The 26,490-nt window shown below is 40.0% G+C and overlaps 1 protein-coding gene across 3 annotated transcripts in view; it reads right to left on the bottom strand.

Moving 5' to 3' along the window:
- MAPKAP1 (MAPK associated protein 1) overlaps positions 1-26,189 on the bottom strand; it is a 106,578-nt gene extending 80,389 nt beyond the window's left edge. For 2 of the 3 annotated variants that reach the window (XM_054848420.1, XM_054848422.1), the window contains exons 1-4: positions 26,044-26,189; positions 15,516-15,840; positions 11,285-11,374; positions 6,340-6,488 (exon numbers count right to left, since the gene is read on the bottom strand). In XM_054848420.1, the coding sequence (XP_054704395.1) occupies positions 6,340-6,488; positions 11,285-11,374; positions 15,516-15,774 (498 nt within the window). In that variant the 5' untranslated portion in view covers positions 15,775-15,840; positions 26,044-26,189. Of the gene's footprint in view, positions 1-6,339; positions 6,489-11,284; positions 11,375-15,515; positions 15,841-20,472; positions 20,584-26,043 lie in introns of those variants that run through there. The other variant, XM_054848421.1, reaches the window with a different exon arrangement.
- Positions 26,190-26,490: the final 301 nt, after the last annotated feature.

The following is a 26,490-nucleotide window of genomic DNA, read 5'->3' as shown; positions in this document are numbered from 1 at the left end:
ATTTTAATTCAATCTGGTTCTAGCCTCTGAGATGCTGCACCACAATTTGATTACTACAACCATACTTTTTAACTGCTGTCAGAAGAGACAGTGCCTTATATAAACATCTGCCAGAACACATGCCTGCTTTCTATAGCACCAGCTTTAAATCATACTATGGTGATGAATCTTTATCTGACGCTAATACTTTTTAACTTCATAAGGACAATTAAAATGAATTGTAGCTAAATGCACACATAACAAATCAATTTAATTCGTTGTTACATAGTAGCATACTTTGCAGATCTTCAAAACTTACTTTCAAATATCATCTTATTCAGAGTTTAAGCGTAAGAGAAATGTGGCAGCACGGATAAAACATTCCCGACACGGGAATGCCAGGGAGCAGAAGGTTTCACAGAACAATGAAGCCCTTTGGAAAGCGCGGTCTGAACGGGACTGCGGGCTCATTTCACTGCAGTCGCAGGCTGCAACTAGCCAGGAGCAAAACCCACCGGGTTTCAGTGGAGCGGCTCCTCTGTAAGACACAAATGCGGTCTGGTAGGGGCACCCACAATCAGCAGCACCAAAGACGCAGAAGTGAGTGCAGAAAAGGGAGAAGTGAATTGAATGTGCCCTCCAGCCAAAGTTAATCAAACCAGATCCACATTAATTTAATCTGCATAAGGCCAGAAAAATATTTTTTAATGCAAGTGAGATGCCTGGAATCGTGAGATAAAATTCAAGTCCCCATACAGAGATGACAGCGCAATGCTGACATTCAGCCTTATCTGCTAGCCCAGGCTGGGGCTTGGGCTGGAAGGGTGGCTACAGTACTCCTGCCTTGGCGTTGCGAGGTACCAGAGCCAGCGTGCGCACGCAGAACACCCCTCGGCAGCAACTCCACACATCCACGGCCATCCCCCACTGCACCCACGCACAGCGGATCCTTCGAGTGACTGTTCCCACCGCAGAATTCCCAAGTTTTCTGTCTGTGCTTCCCGTCACTTAAATAAGTGTTCAGCCACCATCACGAGGTGCTGCCTTATCTCATTGTAAACGGCTTTTCTGGATGAAATAATAAAACACGTTCTGAAGTATTTTAAATTGAGCAACAGCTAAGCTTAATAACTTTTCATCGCTGTATGGAAACCCAAGGACTGTCGGGCTCTGACCTCCAGTGCCGCATTTAACTGGTGCCTCTGCGCAGGGCTTCTCTCTACCCAGCAGAACCCACCAAATCTGCAGGGGCAGAGGAGACGGTTAATGACTGATTGGGCATCAAACTCGTTACAGCTTCGACACAGCAAAGAACATTGCCCCAGCGCAGTGCGGCTTTGCCAATGCGTTGGCTCTTGGTACAACTACAGCAGGAGGTTTCTCAGCATAAATACTGCATTTTTACAAACATTATGTTAATACGCGTGTTATATAACTGAAATGATGATGTTATAAAGATCTTTATTTCAACTATTCTAGTAGAGCGCAGGTAGTATGTAAACCACTAAAATTGGCAGAATAAGCAAATGCTTTAAAAAAAAAAACTATGCAGACTTATTTAGGATTCAGATGAGGATCATTCTACTCAGCTTAGGGGCAAAACATTTAAATAAAAAAAAAGCATTTTTTCACACTGAGGTTTAAATCCTGGATTAATTATTTTAGACATTTTCCATATTAATTAAAACAGTATTGCTTCTTTCTTAAGTTCTTTATCTACTTTCTTTGAGTAAAGCTATTTAATACTGGAGATTGTGGAAAACATTTGTTCATGATTACCCAGACATACAGTCAAACAAGACTGAAACAAGAGCAGCATGCAAAAATGTATTTAAGGACTATCATCCCAAAATGCTGCTAAAAGCTATTAACCAGTACGTGTTAATTGCCACAGCATTCATATTAATTTTCACTTCAGGCCCGACATTGTGGAATATTTCCCTTGATACATTTTAAACAAAGTTTAATTTAAGGAACTGCTTCTATCAACACTTATGAAAATTAACAGCCAAGCAATTAGCACTCATGAATTATCCCTTCCCCCATGCTTTCTACAGCATCCTTTTTAAAACAGTTGCTACAAGAGAAATTGTTGGGTTTTAACCCATTATCAAAATTAGCCACAAGAAACCCTGTAACACTATATGAAGTTGCCATTCCTCACAACGGCATTTTTAGCATCTGTCCAGCCAAACATCACGTTGATCTATTTAACTTCTCTCCAGTAGCAAAGTAAACCCACAAAACCCCCATAAGGTCAGAAAAGCTAAACTTCTCTAAATCTTCATTTTCAACTAGCAGTCATGAAAACAGAAATAAAAATATCTTGAGAAAACTCTAGTCTGCATGCAGGAAAGGTTTTTAGCCTTGTAACTCAAGTTTATTCTAGAATCGAATGATCCCTTCCTTACATTTTGGTTGTGGTCTTCCAACTTTCTTTCACGACTATTTTGCGTATCTCTAGCATCTCTTTTTGACTGTCCTGTAACACTTCTGTTTGCTCACGTTCTTCTGGGGAGGTAGGAGCAGCCATTTGGTGGCAGGCACGTCAAAAACTGAATTGACAAGACACTTCAGTCATTAAAATTTCTTAAAGGTAGCAGAGACTCAGAAGAAAAATGGATGTGGACTGGTGTGGTCCACAATAAACATATTGTTGCTTCTCTCTTGCGAGTGATGTGCATGACTCCATCTGCAACAACTGGCTTCAAAGGTGATTTTCAAGGGGAACTGTAAGCAGAGGCCTTAGGAGTTACTCATTCAGTACGGCTACAAAGTTGAATGTTTGATTCTAGCATGATTTTCCTCTAGTCCAGTAACTAAATACATCTTGGTAACATTTTTCTTACTAGTGGGAATGGTCATACAGTTGAATACCTTTGATACTAATACTGTACTAAATGAGTGTCCTTTAAGATTAATATCTCAGAGAAAACTCACCGCCATGCAAGTTACACTTGTGATTTGGAAAGAAATATTCTAAACTTCTATAGAATGAAAAAGATAGCACATGCTTTTAAAACAATGGAAGCAGGTAGGTAACAGGTTGGTAAAGTGAATCTGGTGAATCCCACAGTTGTGTCACTGAAGCGAGCCATTACATCACTCGTGTTTCTTTTGTGGTACCTGGCTATGGCTTTCAAATCTGTCCTATGGTCAGGTTGATTTTCCCAACTTTATCAAAAGTTGGCAAGTTGGAACAATAAGCCATCAAAAATTGATTATTCAAATTCTGTAAACAGAAGTTTATATACCTGAAGTTACCTATAAAATGGATGATAATTTAATTTGCATGCAGATAAAGGAAATCAATTTGGCTACTGATTTCTTAAGCCTTCAAGTAATTTTCTATACAAATGACAACTGAAGTAATTATAAATAACTAAAGGCTTCTTTTCATACAATACTCTTAGCAAGAGTTTTCAAGCTTTATTAACCAAGACGTATAACCCACGTGATTAACAAACCATGCAAACAGATGCAGGGGTTAGGTTTACTTTAACTATTTTAAGGAAAAACTTGAAGATACAGTCAAGAGTACTTATTGCGTGCACGCCTTTTGTTAAGGGCTGAAGTTTTACAATATACTTGTACAGGTCTGTCCTGTGTAGTTGTGGGGCAAGAACCACCTGAATTCTTGAGCTGATTAGAATGCTTCCATTGTAGTCACATTTCAACAGCCATATTCTCTGCTATTTTGATAATTAACTGATCAGAACAAGAAGAAATTAGTGTGCTTTAAAATTTTATTATTTCATAAAATTGCAGAAGTGGTTATGAAAAAGACACTAAATCTGGCAGAAAACACCTGCAAGACATAAGCGTTTTAATAAATTTGCTTGGTTGATATTATGGCATGCAATCTTTTCTTATTTTTAACTGATTAGTTTAAAACAATACATCAAATGGAGGGAGGGAGCGGGAAGGACCCTGAAGAGAATGGTTTTATTTGATTTCAGGTCGGTTACGGAACTGAATTAGTGGTAAGGTAAAATGATTCAGAAAGCTGTGCAGACGAGTACACGCACGAACAAAGAGCTTCCAAACAGCAAGTCAAGCTTTCCTGGTGCTTTGCCACTGAACCACAAAATGTGTGTTATTCAACAAGCTGAAAACCTGCGTTCCAAAACTCAAATATATATATATACACACACACGTAAACCAAAGGCCTAGTTATAATCTTAAAGATTTCAGAGCCACTGGGATCCCTTGAGTAAATACATAATTAAGTAGGGTTTTTTTAAGACATGTTTAATTAGGCCCCCAGCCCCTCCTCATCCCCCCTGCCTCTCCCCAATTATGTACCATTTCCCCAAGAGATACGCGGCTCTGTTAATTATGTAAATAAGTCATGCTCTATTCCCTGAAAGAATTGTATTTATGTGAAAAATACTGCTCATCTATTATCAATAAAAATAAATACGAGACCTACAATATTTCATTAAAAATAATTTTAAAAAGCTAGATCGTTTTCTATTTTACATTAATGTCTGAAGATACAACAAACTGAAGTAAAATAACACACTACTGAACTGTAATGGTTCTTCTAGATCTCAGATGGTCAAGGAAGTATTTAAAAATAGACAATGCATATGGAAGCATAGAAAATAAATTTTATCAGCCTACTATTGACAAACTTACCAGAGTAATATAAAAAATTCTGTTAAAATTAATATAGAGATTGTACTCTAATAAAATGCCAATTCAGTTATTCTGGAGAGTTAAAAAGGTATTTTGATTTCTAGATCACAACTGAGTTAATTTGTATTGTACCCTGCAAATCACAACTGAGTAACATTAAGGTATTTCATTAATATCTCAAACTATTATGTATAGTACAATTTCTTTGGACCAAACACCTGCTGAACGTATCGGACTTCTAAATATAAAAAAATAAGATGTTTGTTACAGTCAACTGTAATTCCTATTAATACAGTAAAAAAGTAGTTTGGATTATCAGAGTGGGAAGGAATAATGCTTAAATTCCTCAAGTTTCTGAGAAAAATTCTAGCAGGTAGCCCAAATCATGTTCAAGTATTAAAGCAACAAGACTGGGATACCACTGAATTGCAGTAATTCTCTTAATAAGAGGTACTTTATTTTTACATCCTCTGTGCATGACTGTTGGAAGTACATTTAAATGTTTGCCAAACTGAGATTTCATGACATAAGAACAGCAAGCTTGGAGATTAGAAGAAAGGCATCTTGGTGTTGTCAGCATCAAAGTGCTTCTATCCTCTATTACCGAGGCCAGAAATTTTGAAAACCTGAGTTAGCACTAATTACTACATACTAGTGAGTATAAAATAACGATAGAGGCAGCATTTGCTATGTGGACTTTACAGTTTAGAAGTTACCATTTCACAAATGTTATGAATACTTCTAGATATGCTAGTGGAATTACATATCTGACTTTCCACTTTAAGACTACTTAACAGAATATGAAATTCTTCCATCACAATGGTAATGAAGCTCAAACTTCATACTCCCACAGGAGACTCCACAAACAAATCCTGCAGAAAACAGATCTGTGCAGTATTTATAATTATTTTGGAACAATATGACACTGATCCATCACATCAATGTTTATATTTCAGTTTCTAGAGTTTACGACAGAGAAAAACAATTGACAATGCAAAGTAACTAAGCTGCATACAAGGAAAGAGAGTTATCCACAATTCTGAGTAATATCAAATGCAAGCTCTTGAAATGAATGCAGTCAAGGAATGAATTTGACCTACCAGGTTTGTCGTGAACCTCCTCCACATATTACATTTATTACACAAATGAGTACTTGCACAGAGCTACATTGTTTAGTCCTTTTTTCCCCCCAGATACTGACCTACCGATGCTTCAGTTTTCCACCCTCAAAAATGACAGTGGCTTTTCCCACTCTCATTGGAGCATTTTGAGGATAAAGACAGCACAAATCATGGAATATTCAGCAAGTGCTCTGATATGGCTAGACAGAACAGATTTTTTTTAAATGCCAAATAACCAATCATTTATACAAAGGGTCTCACCATCAACCCTGCAGAGAGATGTCCTAGGACTCTGCCACACTAAACATTTACCCAACTAACCTGCTGGAGACGAAAACAGTAAGATAAGTATGCCTAGTGGTAAGGCATAATTTTGTAACGAAAATGGGAGAAACGGTTCTACCGAACCTGGAACCATTATTTTTAAGACTAAGAGAAGCATGTTTCTAGGTAATCACTTTAAAATAACTGATGGCGTACTATAAAGTCTAGTTAAAGCTTGAACAAGTAAATAAATACACACGAGAACTGCCTAAGGCCTATCATCTTCAGGTCAGGGACCACCTGGATGTGAGAGAAAAACACCAGCTCCACTTACCTTGCCATCAAATTTGGAGTACTCGTTGAAGGGGTTATTCAGCTGCAGCGGACACTGTTCAAGTCGCACAGACAGTATTGACTGTTTCCCAGAACATGGAGATTTTACTCTGAAATTCTTTTTTTCAAATAGTGAGCTCAGCTCCTCTGCTGTAGATCAGAAAAGAGATTAGAGTAGTTGTAGTATGAGATGTACAGAGGCTACTGTTTACCACAGAAAGGTAACATTATAAGAGGGAGAACAAAATCAAATACATAAACCAACAAATGTTTTAGCAGGGCAGAATCTACCACCACTCTTTTGTAGCCCAAAGATATGAAACCATAAGAAGGTTGAATGATGCTACAGTTTAGGCTGAGGAAAAGATAAATTTTTGCCATACAGAGAATGGAACTGATCACTACAAGATGCACCTGAGTCAAGAGGAAAATCAAGATTCGAAGACAGTGTTACACATTCCTGCTCTTTCTGCTTGCCTACCCTTTTCTAAACAGTAAATGCTGTTTATGCATTGCTGTTTATGCTTCTGCTATGCAAAAGAACTGGTGACACATCTACAATATGCCATGCAGAAGCATTTCAAACTGAGCGTGTAACACATGATATTATGCTATTTTACAGGACAACATTATGCTAACCCATTACTATATGATAATGTCACTATGCTGTCAGCAGTAGGCTTGGGACTACATCTGATCCAAAAGAATCATTTCTTCAGATTTACTTCTCATGATAGACTGGATATGGTCTCCTCTCAAAAAAAGGTCAAACTTGAAAACACCATTCCAGATAAACAGTCTGGACAATAAAAAAGAAAGCTTTCTAAAAACAAAGGTGGTAAGAGTTAGTGAGTTCTTTGGGTGGTCTGTGAAGGTGCACAAAAGCCTCCAACAAGCAGCTCTTTCCACAGGAAGAGACTGCATAGCTGAATTTCCAGCAACAATTTAACTCAAAATTTAGAGGCATACTTAAAAAAAAAAAAAAATTAGGGCTTCTTATGTTAGAAGGACACTACAAAATCAGGACAGAGCCTGGGGTGTTTTAGCATATTCGTACCAATGGGTCTCATCTGCAAGAAACTGTGACTGAATCTGGACAAGTTTTTCCACATCTGCTCTAGGAACGAAGTACCCCGAACTCCATCAATCACGACCTGAGAGCCAGCGCCAGCTCTCCCAGACCGGCTCTGCTCTGCTCAGCGTTTGTACCTTTGGATTCTTTCACATCTCCAAGATTTACATGTTGCTTCTCCAGGGAAATGAAACTGCCTCCAAGGCAGAAGGACTTGGGGCTCGATCTGCAGGGAGTTGGTTAATTTCTTAAAGTGCGAAATTAAAACTTGTCAAATTATAACTAGTCAAAAGCTCAGTTTATTTTTATCAGCAGATTGCCTGAAAATTCAGACAGTTGGCAAAAGTGCTAAGTACTGGCACTACAAGGTACCCAACAGTCTTGTGAGAGGCTGTGATTAACCAAAAAAGCTTGATTAAATCCTTTTTAAATGTGGCAACTTAAACTCCACTAGGTATTCTGTTTTTCAAGCTTATTTCTGTTTAAAAAACCAACCAAAACCTCAGTTGCAATCATGCTGGAGTATTACCCTTAACTGGTGTTTCTTGGGCATTTGGAAAGTACTGTGTACCTTGGAATTCAATACAATGGTTTTATTGCTCCAAGTGAAAAAGCAAGTCCTTTATCTTCAAGTTTTGTCTCTAGGGAAATGTTAAGATGATTTGTTTATCGTTTCCTTTGTTGGGATGTGCAAAAAGAGGATCTCAAGAATTCTTCTGCATTCATTAGTGTGACATCTGTTTTGCTTTGAGTTTTGTATAGCTTTTACTCAAGTCAAATATCTCACATGACTGAAGAGTTTAAATAATAGTAAAATCTGTAAGATTGTAAATTCAGCTGGCTGAGATACAGTTTTCTTTTCACAGAAAACTTTGTAAGTTCAAAAAATTCAACTCATTTAGGAAGAGGAACCCAAAATCTTCTAAAGATTTGTGCAAAAAGCATTTTGTCAAATAATTCCCGATAGACTCAGGCTGCGAGAGTTCCAATTAAAAACATTGAAAAAAATATTTTCAAATTTCAGGAAAAAAAATTCTCATATTTTTACACTAAACTTTAATGTAAAATTTAATGCAATTAAGCTTTAATTGCATATTTTTTAATTCTTAAGTAAAACTAAGTTTTGCTGTTAGTCTATATTAGATGTATTTTTCACCTTTTGCAGTTTTGTTAGCTACATAAACTATTCTATATGGGCTGAATGCAAGGCTTTTGAGAGATTCCCTTGATATATTGTTAATTTACATCTTATATACTCTGAAATGAATGAAGGATGTAAACACAATGCTTTATTTCTTGCTTTCACCTAAAAATACCTACTATTTTATAAAAAAAGAGTAATCTGTAGTATGTCTATCCATATTTGGTTTAGAGGACCCACAGACTGCTCTGCTAACATACCTTGATCTCCACACTGCATGAACCCAAAATGTTCTTTTCATTTTAGTGTGAGAGAACTCATGCAGCGAAAGGTGATGTGAACTGGTGGCACAGCAGAACAAAAACCCCAGACCTCCATCCACTGTGTTACACTTTACTCCCAGTCAGTCAACTACCCCTGCAGTACCTTTGTATTTGTTAATCCCCTAACCAACTCCAAACGCATGGAGATTTTCTTTTCAAGTCCACACACTGCTACCACCTTACCTTTCAAACTCATTGCTGACAATGCAAACAGCTTGTCTCATGACCACGGGCAAAGAGATGATGAGTAGAAAATATTCTTCTTCTTTTTCTCATTACCATACACAAAATTACTCGTCTCTTGCTTCCCTTTATCCTGGTTAGTGTACTTTTATTTCTGTACATAGTAATTAAGAATGGGAATCACAAAAAACACTCAATTGCCAGATGCCTCAAGTGGCGACTACGTATCTGCCTGCAGGCCAGCGGAAAGGCTTACAAGGGTTTCTCTCTCCAGTAAGGCAGTGATCTCTGGAGGTGGTGTCAGACTCTCTAACAAAACAACTTTCCAGCATCCTCTCAGTTTGCACGGTGTCAGCCACAGGCTGGACTTTGTCTGAAGCCCAGATAAACACGGTCAGAAGATGGCAGCCAACCCCCCCCCATTTCTGTTGTTACTGCTTTCATACAGATTTTCCAACAAGGCTAAACTCAAGGAAAGAACAGACAAAGCCTCACACGCACACCTGACAAAGAGGAAGATACAGCGGATACCCTTGAGGGCTCCTCTTTGTCCTGGTCTCTTCCTCCTGTGCTGTTCTTCATGCAAATAAGTGAGGAACATACAGAATCTCAGTGACTAAGCAGAGAAGGAAAATCAGCTCTGCCAATAAAAAGATACTGAGTGCCTGGAGTTTTTATGTAACTTCCTTATTTTCTAGTTAAATTTGTTCTGCAGCAGGGAGGGATTGATCTCTGCCTGCAGCCCCAGCACATTCTTGCAGAGGGACACACCTCCAGTACTGCTGGTTAGCAGATTATGTCTATCTTCGGGGCAGCATGTAAAAGGACTAAATGTCATGGTGGAGCCCACATGAATAAAAACCCACAAAGAGCACAGACCCAGCAGGAAACTGGAGGCTGAGTACAATTCAGTGTAAAGAAATATCAAGCAGTATACAGTTAGGGATAAAGGAGGAAGAGAATTGCATCATCATTGGTCAAATGCTATAAAATATTGAGCAAAGAGAGTTGGAGGCTATGGTAGATTAAACTTTAAAACCTACAACTCTGTTTACAGAAGTAGAAAGGCAAAAACATTTTAGAATGCATTAATAGAGGTATCAAACATAGCTGAACACTGTACTAAGGATTAGTGCAACCGTGTTGCTCATGTGAGCAGCTTTGTGCACTCCTCTACAAAAAAGAGATATTAGAGAGCTGGAGAAGGTTCTGCAAGTAACAGCCAGGAAGATACAAGGATTTAGGCAAAAAAAAGGAGATTACACAGGGACCTCATTAAGATATTCACAAATTTTGAAAGAAGTAGGCATGACAGATCATACAAAGGTTTGAATGTGTGTCAAATACAACAGGAATAGATACTAGCATGAGCTATGAGAGAATTGAGACAGATTTTTCATTTCATATATTACAATTTAAACTATGTAGAACATCCAGTCAGAAATACTTAATTATATAATTTAAAAAAAAAGAAAAGAAAGAAAAGCATATTTTTTGAGAAATCAGTGATACTAGTTTTTCCAAGGAAAGGCTAGATAAGCTAAGGCAGCATTTGTTATGCTTTCATTTAAGTAGATCATATATACACATTATTTCTTAAGATTTTCCTCTTATCTAGAAAAGTAACCATAAAAATATTCTATAGAAGTAACCTCTCTGAAATTCTTCATCACATCCGATACACCAAACGCCACTGGAAATAGCCAGAAAGCCATAACTTACATGGCGATAGCGGTCCTGCACTTTGAATGCAGACACTCGCTGATCGCCCGCCCGTCAGCAGAGACACCTCCTGTTCCTTACACACCTTGCACTAACACCAAGAGCTTCACTAGCGCCATTCCCTGCTCACGGAGACAATAGAAGCCTTAGACGATAACGATGCTACAAGATGACAGACTACACAAACACTGTATCGATACCTTCTGTTGCAAAAAATAAAGCAGCCGCTCCAATTAGTTCAGACCCACAAACTAGGTTGTAAACATTTTTTCTTTACTTTGCCTTTATTAATAATTTGGAGCGCCCTAGTCATAGCTGAAACCAAGTGAGACGCCCGTGGCACACCGCCCCCCAGCAATAAACTATGGGAAACGGGGAATTGGAGAATGGGAGGCAAATACAATCACTCGTATTTCCTCTATGCTTTGAAAGCCTAAGTGAAAATGTTGTAACATCAAAAGCAGAAATGAAAACAGTAGGAAAATAGAAGATCTTTTCTTTTTACCTGAGTAAGAAGTATTTCTGTCTTTCCACTGAACATTTTTGCATTTTATTTGATTTTGTCTCTCTTTCCGCAGACGTTCTAGTCTCTGAGCTTGAAAAGAAATATGATAACTATAAGTTTGTCAATGAAAGTTTACTATAAACAAAGACATAATTAACTACCTTTATATGAATAAAGATGTTTTATACTGCATATGTAGGGGAAAAAGTCATAAAATTTTAAAGGTGGCACCCCTGAAAAGCAAATACCAACAAAAACATGAAAATGTTCTTGATTTATAATTGAAATTAGAGGATATAAAACATTAATAGAGATCATAAAGATAGTATTAACATGGAAGAGAATAATAAAATGTGAAAACTTCTGTGATTAATATGACATTTCATTATATAAATCATTAATAACGGTCTTAAAGGAATTTTAATGCACAAATGAACTGAAGTGAATATTACATTACAGGAATAAAATTACTGTTATGAATTACTCTACCCGTTTCAAAAATTAAAGATAAATGAACTCAGACTAGACTATTAAAGTTTTAAATATAAAATCCTTTATCTAAAAATCATGAAAATTATAAAATGTCAAAGCTATATAAATTAGCATAGCTTTTTCTTCAGTGTGCTGAAACAGTTTATAGGTAGTAAAATAAATGATTTGTATCTTCACAACATTAGTCAAATCCTAAAATGAATATAATATTTCTTTACGTATATTTTGACTCCATCTTCAAAATACGGTTTGAAAAAAGCCTCAAATAGTTTCAATATCAAAGAACTTCCAGGCCACAATACCAGAAGAATACCTTACATTATCTCTTTCTTAACAGTAAGATCTCTCTCAGGGAACGGTCACCTCAACCTGGTGGAAGCCACCCAAGACAATGACCACAAGAAATAACTGATGGAAGGAAGCGTCCACTCAAAATAAGAAAGCAGATTAGACTGGAAGGTAGGACTAACAACGTTGATCACTGAAGGAAACAATTTGCTGGATATAATAGCAATTTTGATGTATTGAGATCATTCATTAACTAAAATGGGTTTGTAGAAGAGATTCTAAAATGCTAAATTACTCTGACAATTTTCAGATACAATTTGAATTCCCTGAGCCATTTCACCAATTAAAAAAAGGTTAACAAATATTTGCTATCCCTCCTATTATTATTCTTTTACATTTAGTCCTTGAATTGAATTGTGGATGCAGAAGTGAATTTTTTTTGCCCCCATCAAACCTCACAATTGGGGAACTGATGAAAAAAATAATACTTTGAGGCTTCACAGCTGTAACAAGTAGTTTAAGCTACAAACACAAACAGGGACTTTGATGCCTATTTCCCACTTAAGCCAGCATGAAGTTAGTGTCTAAATACCTCTATGTATCTTACTCTTCATGAAATAAAAGAAGATGTATTCCTGCTTAGAAGTTTAAATATTAGGTAAAACACTACTGTAGCATAGATATTTTATTCTGAAAGAAAAAACTTTTTTTTTCCCCAATTAGTGTCCAGACTGTAGCTCAAAATTACCTTCCAAACCCCTTTCTTCCCAATGGGCCATCACAAAGTATTTGTTAGAGTCATATGTAAACAATAGATAAAGGAAAAAATGTAGCATAGAAATAAGAACAATGCATGTTTTCATCCTATTTGATATTTTTACCCCTTCTCAAAATAAACATATGAAAGCGCGGTCACCATCTTCACTAACTCCATCCTGTTCTTCTATCTACAGTTGACCACAAATGATCATTTACTGTAGGATCATATTATAGCAACTCCAAATTCAAGGGAATTATCAGTACCTATTAGAAGTCTGAATTATTTAAGGTTCATTCTCACAAGCAGTGTGTTAGTTTGAAAGCTTTCTGTGTGAAAAATGTCACTGACCAAATGTAGTTCTCGTTTCATTCACTATTAGCAACTAGATGAGCCTTTGTTTCTAGTCATGAGGGTGCGCAGAATTTGCTGCTGTCCCATATACCCAACACCCTGCACAGACCTGTCTCCACTTCAGTTTATTTTAACCCTCTGCATACGGCAGAGGCAGCAGTGAGGGGACGGAGCCCAGAGCCAAAGACCACCCATGACCCATCTAGCTCCTGCAGAAAAGGAGGAAGAAGTCAGTGGCAGACACCCCTGCATTCTCCCCAAGCATGATGTGCAATACCCTAACGTTCTCACCCACTGCACATCCCTTTTGAGACTAAGGGGATAACTTTGATATTACAATACACATAAAATTCATTTCCACATTTGCATACCCACATGAGAACCACCTAAGAACCAACACTTCTGTAGTCTCTACAGAGATGTGTTGAGTCTTCTACCGCAACACACTATTTTTACAATTTATGAAAAAGATACTATCCTGGTAAGGTACTTTACAATAAAACAGCATTGCAAAAAGATAATAAAAAGTTATACTCCATCTGAAAACAATGGTTAATGCAGCATAAGCAGAAATAATTTTATTTAGCAGGGTATAAAACCAAGGAGAAGAAAGAAGAGCTTACACGTTAAAAAAGTCTGCCACTGTTACCTGCTGATACACAAAATTACACTATCTTCTCTTTCCAAACCTAAGAATCATTACATGCTTTTCAAAGAACAAATGTTCCTGTTCTTGCTAAATCTACTCAGATAGTTAAGGATTAAGTAAAAAAGAAATGTCCTTAAGTTTGCCCATTTTAGGAGAAAAAATTGCAGATTACACAGTCAATGAGCTTTTGTACTTAGACGTGTGAACACTTTGTCCTATGTCCATATGTATCTGTTTTCTTCCATCAAGAACTTAGGTAAGTACCTGTGTAATGCAAAAAAGTATTTATACTAAAACCAGTTAACTTTCTATTTAATTTGTTGCTCTTCCTGTATTTTTTAAAAGGGTTCAGTACTGAGCAACTTGCATTCTTTGTAGGCTTTCTTCCACCCTGCTCTGTTTCAAATCACAGCCTGATCACCTCAATAGTTGTACTGGGGTCCTGGTGATACCAGCACACATGATGGAACATAAAAGACACACCAGATGAAAAGAGACAAAAACCTGGCTCCCCAACGGACCGAGTGCCCAAATGGTTTCAATCCATAACTTAAATGGAGATTATTCTACCAGTCTCCTCCCTTGGTGAAAGATCTCTTCAGAATTATTCTTTGGAGCAATTCTCTAAAACTTTAAACTTTGCCTCTCCTTCCTCATAAACTACACTATCAACTGAACTAAAAAAGCCCTCAAACACAGCGCTAGGCAGCCTGGCACACGAACCTCTTCACTGTGCCTTACAGTCAGCTGCAGCAATGCATTTAGCCGATTTCCAAATCTAACTCTCTGTTAGAAGAGATCAGTGCCCTGTCTTTTCTGTAACTTTTCACAACTTCTTATTTCTAAAAGGTATTTCAAGACATTCAATACCATACAACATCTTACTTGTTAGGTAGAGCACAGATGTTTTTTCTGAGCTCTAGGTGGTGTTATAATACCTTCAGAAATCATTTGAAAAAATATATACTCTAACACAGAAAAGAGATCAGTATTGACTGCTCCGCACCAACCTTTTCATATATGTTTTATATTGCAGAATTTTTGTTCATAGCATTCCTCATGTGTAAGTCTGAATATCCCTCATATGAAACAAAAAACAGGACAGCTTTCTTCCAGTCAAGACAAACTGAGCATATTTTGAAAAGGTGTACACCCTTAAATGTCCTAATGTGGTAACTTCAATCCTAGCTCAAGGGTTTTTTTCAGAAATAAAACTTCAGAGGATAAAATACAGACAAATCATTCCCTTCATTGGCTCACATCAAACTTCATTCCCCTCTTCTATAACAAATAGATTTGATGCCTCACTAGGTAGATTTTTCTCAGAAAATAACTATCCTGTTCAAAAGTTAACACCCCTCCAGACATTAACAATAGAAATATCAAAGACTGTTCATGTACTTTGGATTTAGACTTGATGTCTTTAGAATTTAATTTTTTTTTATATATAAAACTGACTACCTCAATGTTCCTCTGTACATGAATAAGTAAAACAGCAATTAAAACTCAGCTGACAGCACACTACAGTAACTGAATCATTACATGTCCTTTTATAAAAAGGGTCTCGACATTACAAAAGGAAAAGTTTGACAGGTACCTAGCTAGTCATGCTCTGATTTGTCCATGCAAGCCAGACTAATAGAAACTGAATTTAAAAGGCTAATGTTATCTTTGCTGCAAATATCACTTACCTGTGTTTGATCGTCTTCTGATTCCAAAGTCCCAGCTTGAGGTAATATCGACTGATTGGGAATATATATAGCCCTGAGTCTCACCGTTGCTTCCCTGTGTTTCTGAACCACTGTCCCCATATGCTGACGAGGGATTAAACTTCTCCAGGTCGACATCGTGATCTATCAGGACCATTTCACACATCCCTGTGTCATCACTGGTCACATGTGACTGCCGAATATGAGCAAGTATAATTGTTGGGTTGTCCAGGAAAGCCATTCTGTCCACAAGTCCGCCACTTCACTATACTATCTTTTCTCCATCTTGTTCCATGGACGCATGTACCTAGAAACATAACGTACACAGCATTTTAGGAAAAGAAAAACCCAACAAACAAACCCAAACCCTGATTAAACGAGGTTTGTATTAGGGATGCACAAAACCTAACTGACTCAGTTTTGTACAGTGAATTATTTTAATTCTGCTCCAGTTCACTTAAGTTATACTGAGATCCACTTAAAGAATGGTGGTTTTCAAGGACAGCTTGAAACCTGAATCCCAAGACAACAGAACAAAGCAGACACCTCTAGACAGGTCCCATTACTCTACAACAAATGGTTGCTGTAAGGCAAAATATTCTAAGTACTACATATAGAAGGACAGAGAAAAAATACACAAAAGAAACATCTGTCTATTCAAATTAGTAAGTTTACAAAACCAAACAGCGTTTTGAATTTCTTTTCACCCATCATAATAGTGCGTTACTGTCTTTCTTCTGCCTCTACATACCAACTCTTTGATTATAGACCCTCTTCAGGATTTGTCTTTCAAGCAAAAACTTTAAACGTGAAGAGATGAGTATCTCAGGGCAGAATATTGAACATCTGCTGCTGCATGGTGCTATAGGGCAACTGTTGTAATACAGAACAAGCTCTACGGTGGTACACCACATGCCTGAATTCTTAAGCACTTTAACAACACTAATTGCCACTTACCTAAAATATTTCATTCAGACTACTCAAGTGGCCTTACAAAACTAGGTAGCAGGTAAAAAAAGAAAAAACAAACTGAAACCCAACCACAAAACCCAAACCACACTCAAACTCTTCTCCCATTTTACTGTAGCTGTGGATTTATAGTTAAGTTAATCTAATTCAAGTCTGGGTTGTCACTGAAAGGGGCAGCTCCATGCTCCTGCCTGGCCCTGCTCAGACATTTCCACGCCGCCCAAAGGCTGGCATTACCACCGGTGTAGCTGTGAGGCGAGCTGGGTCAAAAAAATCCCCTGTTGAAAACAACCTGAAAAGAATACATTACTAATTTTCAGGCTGATCAGTCCGCCAGCAAACAGCTGCCAGAGCACCAGTACCAACATAACACGGGCAGCAGGAATGGCAAAAGACGGAGCAGAGCTGAGGTTCCTGTTCCGCAGTGGTGCTCACACTGCACAAAGTGACTGTGGAACCTCAGCCTGAGGAAGAGGGAGGTCGGGGGGTTAAATCTGAGCTCACAGAGAGATGCAAAACTAGATGCAAATTCCAGAAGTTCAGAATCCCCACTGCTTTTCTAATCCTTTGCATATCTGAGAAAAACCAACATTTTTGTAGCAGCTATAGAACTAAATGCATTAATTTAGTATTTTGAACATAGAAACAACAACAACAAAAAACCTATCGTTGCTGTTTGCAAAACTTCCGTCAGCAAGAAGAAAATACCAAATGAAAAGAAACAATTTTAAATCACACCAATTCATATCCCATGAAAACCTGGTAAAGGCAGCTGGCCTTTTCCTGGCAGGTTTTAACAGAAGAACGTGAACGAAAGCATCAGACAGGCTTGTTCCAGCACCAGCAAACACATTTCATCATTTCCCCTGTACACTGCCAAGGGGAAAGGTGTATTAATATACAGAGCCCCACAAAGCAGCTTCTGCATTTAAATAGTTGGAAACAAAAGTAATACTTTATTTGGACACTCATCTGATCGTGACAAAAGGAAAATTTTGGAGGTGTATTGTAAATTGCAAACCCACCATCCCTACCACCAAACATCAGCATCTGCTAATTAGAACATTCAATAAAGAGAGATTTACATCCTTCATAATTCTAGGCTTTTTTTGCTTCCTTGGCCACAAATACTGCCTTTTTTTTTTTTCCCCTAAGAGACTGTGTCCTTTCTGCTTTAGAAAAATACAGACAAATTCAAAAGTATTGTATTAAACAACAGACCCAGCAGCAAGAAGGAATTAAACAAAAGAACGGTAGAGAAATAAAGCTGACATGCTGCTTGTTATTAATACACTACTCCTACCATACATTTTAATAAATTCTGCTATTAGCTAAACACGCTCCATCAGTATCCTTGGAGATATTCAAAGCCCAATGGGATAAGGCCTTGAGCAACCAGCTCTGGCTGGCCCGCCTCAGAGCTGGGAGGCTGGGCAGGATCTCCAGAGGTCCCTGCTAACCTCGGCAAGGCTGTGACTCTGGGTTCTAATTTTTATCTTCTGACTATTTCCATTACAGAAAGTAGGCCTGCTCTCCCCGAAGGATTTCTCATTGTCCTCAAAGCGAGAGGCCATAAAGCAAATATCCTTCCATAAGGCAACTGCCTCCTGGCTGTGATTTACCTGTTAAAGCCGTAGCAGCGCGAGTGGTACCGTGAGACTTGGAGAACACAGACACAACTAAGTACACTGTACAGATATTTTAAGACGTGCACTGAGAATGTTCTTTAAATTTAATTATTTACACACTGCTTATTAGAAAAGGCCATGCTTACCTGCAAGCAGTAAGAACTTCTTTAAATAAGCAACCGCCTTAGGCTTCTAAAAGGTCTGCAAACTCCCAATCAAAAATTACTGCTGCCCCATCAATGTGTCATATAAATGTTGGCATGTTAATTGTGTATTTGTAAGATTGTTAATGGTTAGTTAATTTACCTCCCACACTATTATTGTACTTGAAATGATTTAATGTCTGCTAAGGGAGTTAACAACATGTAACAGCAGATGCGAGAATTTTACCTTTATACTCTGCACCCCGACTTCATGCCGTTAACAGTCCATGTGCTAAATTACCCAAGCTTCTTTACAATTTTACATACGCAATCACTTTTCCCATAAACATTAACAGGGAAAAATTGCCAGAAATTCTATTTCAAACTCTAAAGTTTATATTAAACACATTTTTCCTTCCTCCTCTTCAGAATTTTCAAAAGAATACATTAAAGCTAATTTCTCAATAAATGAATGTTAACTGGAAATTCTATGAACAGTTAACACTCCTCAAAAAAAAACCAGAGAAAAGTTCAAACCCCAAAATTCAGTTCAGGTTTTTGTGCCGTATTTTAATAGTTGCTACCTACACAATTCTGACTGGTTCCTCCTTTGGACAAAGGTAAAGCACAATTAGATGGCACAGCCCTAGTTTGAGGAACGATAGCCTCCAACAAAGCAAAAGAATTCAAAGAAGCGAAGTTCAATTTTGCAAACCTTTACATGAATACCTGTAAGCCTCAGTTTCAGCAAAATTACAGATATAGGATCAATTTCAAGATCTACTGAGCTTTGCCGGTGTACCGCCTCTTCTGCATCTTGTACACCCGCACATGATTAGCACGTCCACATGTAGCAGCTGAATTTTATGGAATTCAGGGACTTTCTGAGCGTCAGCAATTTATACATTCTTCAATCATAAACAAAAAATAGATGTTCTTTTAATACTTGCACTATATGAATATTATTCTACTATTAAATAAAATACTTTGCAGACAGCTGCCAAGCATACTCTGTGTGAACCCTAAAAATGAGAAGAGCAATGTGAAACCTATGCAACCTTAAGAGTATTTATGTATGACAGGATATACAGGTTGGTGTTATGATGATATACTACTTTTCAGCAAACACCTTCCATGATTCATCACATAGATGGACAGAGCTGAATCAGCCCTTCACTTTCTTCTTCATCTTTACCATTCACCGCTCACTTTCTGCCTATTTAATCAGTGCCCTGGGTACGAATGCCCCTCACCTCCTCCTTGGCCTCATCACTGTATTACTGAAGCGCCCCAAAGACCGCACGGAGCACAGCCTCCAATTAGTCTTGTGCCGTTCCAGAACATCCTCAAAGATGTAAAATTGCACCATCAAGAGGCTGAATGACTCGCCAGGTTTCACGGGAACTTTGTAGTGAAATCAGACAGCTGGATCTCAGTCTAGTATTTTTATCAGAATTATTCCTCTTCCAGTAACCCACTGCTATATTTATGGCATCTATAGACTTTCACAGCAAGCGAAGCAAGGCTGCTATGCAGATCAACCTCATTCATAATACGGCAGACGATAAGTAATGCGAACCTTCTAACAAATTATTCAGCTCCCAGTAGGTGACACAAAAGTCTTGAAAAGAGGATATGTAGTTATACCAGCTATACCTTAAACACACAGATGAATGCCTCTGAATTTAGGGAGGCAACTTCATCATCACAACATATTAAGTGTCCTTGTGACCCTCCCGCTTACTTGATATACTGTATTTATTTAAATAAAAGGAAGATTTTCTCAATTTCCTCTTTCCCCACCAAAACCCCCCCATATATATCCCAAAACCCAGTTTGATTTATATTTGCAAGTTAGCCTACATCAAGTGCCAATGAGATATCAAAGCGAGCGTGAGATAAGGGGAAAGGACAAGCTAAACACACACCTCATGATTGCCATCCTTCCCGTCTATCCTATCAACCCATCACGGATCAGCGCAGACAACAGCGGACACAGCTGGAAGTGTTGTCTTGCTGCTCCAGTGCTGGACCACGCCAACCTGTGGGACTGCGACCACGTGTCTACCTGTTCCTACCGCTGCTTTCAGAGGAAAACGTTTGACCTCGAGCATGAAAAACGCTGAGCATAGGTTATCTTACTTTTGGGAAAACAGTTATTTTGAATTTAATTTTCTGGTTTGTTTTAAATATACATACCCGGTTGAATTTGATAAAATCCCTCCGTTACTGTGCAGCAAGAGGTGGCTTGTGAATACATAACCCAGCGGCAGCGACGGCCAAGGCTCCCGTGGCGGGGCAGGACCCTCAAGTCAGTCTGCCTTCCACGGCTCCCAGCCTCCACTCTGCCTTCCAACCTGCTGGCTCCTTACACATTTTCTGGCAGGATTACGGGCTTCACCTGGTGAAGTGAAACCAATGACGACAGGCACGTTTTGGTGTACTGCACCCGTCCCCGCGAGGAGCCAGGTTAAACACCTACAGCTCCACCAAACCCAACTGGGTTTCCACTGGCTCGTCTTCGACTTAAGGACATTACTCCTAAAACTGCAAGCTACCGCTGCCTGTTCATGACGTGCTACAACTGGTCAGAGTGCAAGAAATATTTTCCTCACAGAAAATTTTGGTATTTATGCCTTTCATGCTTCAAAATATCATGTATAGCACACAGGGAAATTTGCTCATAGGTCTCTAAATAAGCTAGAATGAATGATAAAAATTGGAGAAGACTGTAAGCAACTAAAAAACTAAAAACGTTCTGCTACAGGAAAGAGCTACAGCTTTTGAATTTTACCAATTTTAATGGGATAATTTTAAGAATCCTTCAGTTCAAATGGCTAAAACCAGCTGTAAATTCTCCACAAAGCTCTAGATCCCTTTCCTGCAAGGTTATTTTGCTCTCTAAATTATAAAAGTAAGAAGTGAGAAGCAGGAAAAAAAATCTCCTCTCTCCTTAAGGAAGTAATAAACAATTAAAGCCCTATTCAAGGTAAACAAAAATATTCCAAACAAAGATGCAACTTCTGGAAGGTACAACCTGGATCTGAAACAATTAGTAGTAATCTCATCAAAATACAGCAGGCTGGAAGAATTATATAACATTACAGGTCATCTTATCGCTGAAGGGCTTCCATAGTCACTGGACTTAAACACCTCTCTGATCATAGCTCTTTAAAGTGATCTTAAAAACTAATGAAAAAAAATGGGCAGATTAGAATAAAAAATTGATTTCCCTCCCCTCCACGTTATATAGGCTGGAATAGGACGGTGCGAACATACTTCAAAATTTATGATTCAGGTTATATGAAATAATTTCACAGTTAACTTCTGTCTGCAATTGCAAAAGAAATGGTTCTGGTTATCTGCATTTGCAGCAGTACAAATAATCAAAACCCTTGAATGCCAGACAGACTCCTGTGCATGCAGGATAAAGGAAAGTGAACCGCAATATATGAAAATTCAAGTTTGTGTTTCAACAAAAGCTCGAGTGCATTTAAGAATGAATACTTATCTAGAGAAGCTGTCACTCATGCTTTGGGTCCTATCATTAAAAAGGAAATAATCATTTAAAGTCATTTAAAGAGGTACTCTTTCACAAGTGAAACTGGAATTTGAAAGTTATGATGAGAAAACACTACATTACACACAACTTCCGAGAAATTATTTGTTAGTTTTCAAACCTGTAAATCAATCTGGCATTAGCTGTGTATTTCTGTATTTATGAACCGCTTGGAATTTGGCTACATTTTTGTTGTCATACTAATCAGGATGCAAATTATACCAACTCGAATATTTTAATTATTGAGCTTTAGGGAAGGAGAATACTGGAGTATGTATGGAAACTGTATGCTCTCCTCTATTTGTTTCCTGATCTTGTCAAATCTTCATTTAACTGTAAGCAAGCTGATTCTCAGCTAACCCAAGCTATCCTGCATCAAGATTTTAAGCAAATAAATAAGTATAAAAAAAAGCAGAGATTATAAATTAGGGCAGACAAATCTGTATCTAGACTCATGCCTGCAAAGAGCATTCTATCAATATAGTGAAATGCTAATCTCCTAATTAACAACCTAATTAGGTAATTATGGCTTTGCAGAGGGATGCCTAAATGAAATATGACAACATGGTCACCTCTTTATATGGCACCTGTGGGCCTTTTCAGCTGTCACTGCAAAGAGTGCAATATCAATTTGAACAGATGACAAAGTGTTGTCATTTTTCATTCTGATATTGTACTGAATGGTTTGGATAGAAGCAGTTTAGAAAAGCGGCATCTTGCCTGGCTTTTGCCTAATCTAAATAGGTGCAAACACTCTGCTTAATTTTTAATGTCTGTGATTATGCTTATTTTTTCATACTGGCTAGCAAGCATTACCTAACACACATGTTACCTCTGCGATGGCATATTGTGATGACCCACCAGACCGGAATCCCTGTTACCTAATTTCACAGCATGTGTTCATGAGAATTTACTATCCAGAAAAAATAGGAATATTTGAGTTTGTTTTTAAGGCTTAACTGCTGATTTTAAAACAACAAAACAAAACCAGAGTACCTTTTAAATAGCACATTACAATTTCCATTTTATTTTTACTCCTGATGAACGCTCTTTTCCAGAAATGGGCAACAGCAGTCAGTGTCCGTGAGCGGTGAAGCTGACGGTACATTTGCTTGCACAGAAAGCTGGAAAGGAATACTTTCAAGGGTGGCACTGTGCTTTTACATGGAACTGTGATTTTTCACTCATATGCCTAAAATGCTTTAAAGACAATTTGCTAAGCTTTAACATTCCTAAGATCAACAAATAAAATATCTACTTGCAAAGAGGAGAATAAAAGCGTAGGCTCAGACTGCTCAAATATTAGACTAGAACTTCTATTTTGGCTTTTCTCATGGTGGTATTCAAGAGCCTAAAAAAGCCCTATAAATTCTACAAACACCTATACCAACTTCAATCTTTAAAAAAAGAAAGCAGAAAGCTTCAATATTTTTTCTTTTTCTGCCTGTATAATGCTGAGAAATGCCACGCTGTTTGGGTTTTCCTGAGCAAGTCTCACTAGCTACGTCTACATCGCAGTGAGCACGGATGTATGGCAGGATTCACCAACTGCCGTATTTTACTCACACAGCTGCTCCGGAAAGCCTGCCTGGATGTGCCGAAGCCAAAATTGACTGAAAGGTGTTTTCAGTATGTGAAGGTCTGCAGCCTCAAAGAGCTTGCTGCAGATAGGCCCAGACAACACCTGGAGACCGGCTATAGGTACAACTGGCCTGTGCGGTCTTCAGAACAGCCCCTGCACAGCACTGCCAAAGTGCCACAAATGTACTGGCTGCTCCTCGACACTGATGGGCAGCTGGGGTCATCCAGCATTTGTGTATTAAACAGAAGCACATACCAAAACAAACAGGTTTGTATTTGGTTTTTTTTCTGGTTTGTTGCCATTCCACTGCTGATTGCATGAAAATATTTTTATTGCATAAAAAGAATGATCATAATATTTTTTTTTTTATAACAGGGTGCAAGCTGCTTCTGACTTCACAAATTCTCTTGAGGATAATACCTACTTAAAAAGCTCCCAAGACTTCAAGCACCTTTGGGACTCTACATCAAACATAACCGGACAGATTCGCAGCTCTTCGACAATAGATGAATCTCCCTTTCCTCCAGCTTTTAATTTTTGTCTTGGCAAATTTTTTGGTCTGTTTCCTTCAAGAGCACACCAAACATATTCAAGGAGCTTTGCTTTCAGAATAACCGATTTAGATACAACACTTCTGGAGCAATATGGAAACAACGTAGGGATTGCCCTTGCGCTGTCTTGTATAAGAAACTGAGCTTATAGAGAGTGAATAGCTAGATATCACAGTTTAATAAAGCTTCTCAGCAGACACACACACACAACTAATATTAAAATGCATCTTAGGGTCTTTGTTAGAGGTACTTACAGAAAAGCCCTCACTTGGTCACTTCTGACAAATGACAAACTGCTGCTAGCAAACCCTAAGGCAGCAAACTTACAGCAAGGCACATCTCAGACATAAGCAGTATCACACCCATGAACCACCAAAGATACAACTGATACCAGCGACACGAGCAGTTTGCAGTGTGATGCTCCTGCAATAGTGTCCTGTGTGCCACCAGGGCCAGCACTGCTACTGCTTTGCTTCCACACCCCTACGCCCAAAGCTCACCGCCTGGCCTTCCAGTCATTAGAGGGGAAGGGCTGTCAGAGGTCGGAGCTCTCCCTCCCGCTTCCGCAGCGAGTGCCACTTGTCCATCTCCAAAGCAATCAGAGCTGCCACACGGTGACCTGCGGGTCCTGCACAGGGCTGCACTGCCGTGGTGGGTGTGCAACTTGCACTTTGCCTGTTTGCTGTCCATTCATTAATATAACTGACCTTTCAATGCGGGGTCTAGTTCTCATGCTCACAACTCAGGAGGTTTGGGAAAACGTGTGCTACAGAACACATAACACACAGATCCTTCTGCCAAGCTGCTTCTCCTGCTGAGGCTTTGCTGCTCAAAAGGGAAATCTAGGTGAGAACTCAGCTGTTAGACGCATTTGTTATTTGTTGCGATTGTGTGAAACAGTTAAACCAACGCACAGATGATGAAAAGGTATAATAAGAGAGACCTGAAACATGACTGAGAAGGAAATGTACTAAATTGGTTCTAATTCACTGTTTCAGTTATGTCTGTACAAGTCTATATGTAGACAATGATCTCAATTTTTTTTAATCTAACCCAAAAAAGTGCCCGTGAACAGATTTGCTCTGAATTTGAAAAAATAACCGAGAGAGTTTAATTCCCAACCTTGCATCTACCCAGTAATCCCCTGAAACCTCAAACCATGTAGAACACACTCAGAAAATCCAGGCTTGGCTCTCGCATTTGTTGTTTACATGATCGTTAAACTTCCACTAACACTGACATTAACTCACGGCTGTATCTCCTCGAAAGCACTTCTCACTCCCTCACCGATATTCCCGCACAGAGAACACTAGTTCTGGTCACACTTGCCACGCACATGAGAAAACGAGAACGCAATCCAGCAGCACGTTCAAGTGCGATCACGCTAAAAGCGGTCACCTTGCAAACGCCAAGCAGTCACAGCGAGGTAACCTGCAGGCTGTGGAAGCGGCCGAGGGACGCGGCTCTGCAGTGCGCAGCCAGTGGCTCGGGTGAGGTGACAGCTCGAGGCCACAGAGACCCCCGGTCACGCTGCAGGCCTCCGATCAGCGCTGGGCATCTCCGGTGCAGCCCCGTACCTGTCCGCCTGCTCTACCACAGCCACACCTCTCACATTTCAGCCACTTACCTGTTTTCCCCTTCGAACTCTGCTGCCGGCTGCCCGTCTGACCTGCCCTGCGCACCCCACCCCTGAGACTGCGCCTGGCCCCGCGGAGGGCCGTTACTGCCGCCCTGCTCCTCAGGAGGAGCGGCCGCCCGGGCTCACCGCCGCACCGGGCAGCCCCGCCCGCCCACGCCCGGGGCCGCCTGGGGTCCCTCCGACACCGCGAAGGCTCACGCTTCGCCTGGGCACGCTACTTCACCCCGCGGATCGCCCACAGACTTTTATTGGCAGAAATACAGGGGGGTTACAGCACGGAGCGCCGCTGCCTCGGCCAACCAGCGGGACGCCCCGGGAGAGCCGCCGGACCCGCTGCCGGCCGGTACCGGGCGGGCACCCCGCAACCGGGCCCCGGACCGCCCCTCTGCGACACCCGCCGCAGCGCTGGAGCGAGCACCCCGCACGCCTCCGCACTTACGGGCTCCGCCGCCGTGCCGCTCCGTGGGGCCGGGCCGGGCCGGGCCGGGCCGGGCGCCGCCTCCTCCCCCCCGCCGGCGGGCCGGGGCAGCCGCTTCCGGGGCCGGAGGACGCCGCGGAACGGGGAGCGCTGGGCCGCGCCGCGACCCGGAAGCACCGCCTCCGGAAGTGGCTTGAGGCCCGGGCGCGCGCATGCGGGCGGGGGGACGCGGCGGGTCCAGGCCCGGCTTCCGGCCGGTGCAGCGCGGTGCGGGGGAGCGGTCCCGTCCCTCGGCAGCGGCCTGTGCTGGGAGCTCCCGTCCCGCCCGTCCAACGCCGGGCCCGCGTGTGCGCGTGTGGCCTTAGGTTGCCGGAGGGACCGGGGTTCGCTCCGTGCGCGGCGCTTCGCCGAGCAACCGGCGTCCGCTCCGCAGTTAAACGCGTAGGGGCGGCGAGAGGCGTTAACGAA

The sequence above is a fragment of the Grus americana genome, chromosome 20, assembly GCF_028858705.1.
Source record: "Grus americana isolate bGruAme1 chromosome 20, bGruAme1.mat, whole genome shotgun sequence".
NCBI classification, from domain to species: domain Eukaryota; kingdom Metazoa; phylum Chordata; class Aves; order Gruiformes; family Gruidae; genus Grus; species Grus americana.
This window is presented reverse-complemented; position numbering and strand designations above follow the sequence as displayed.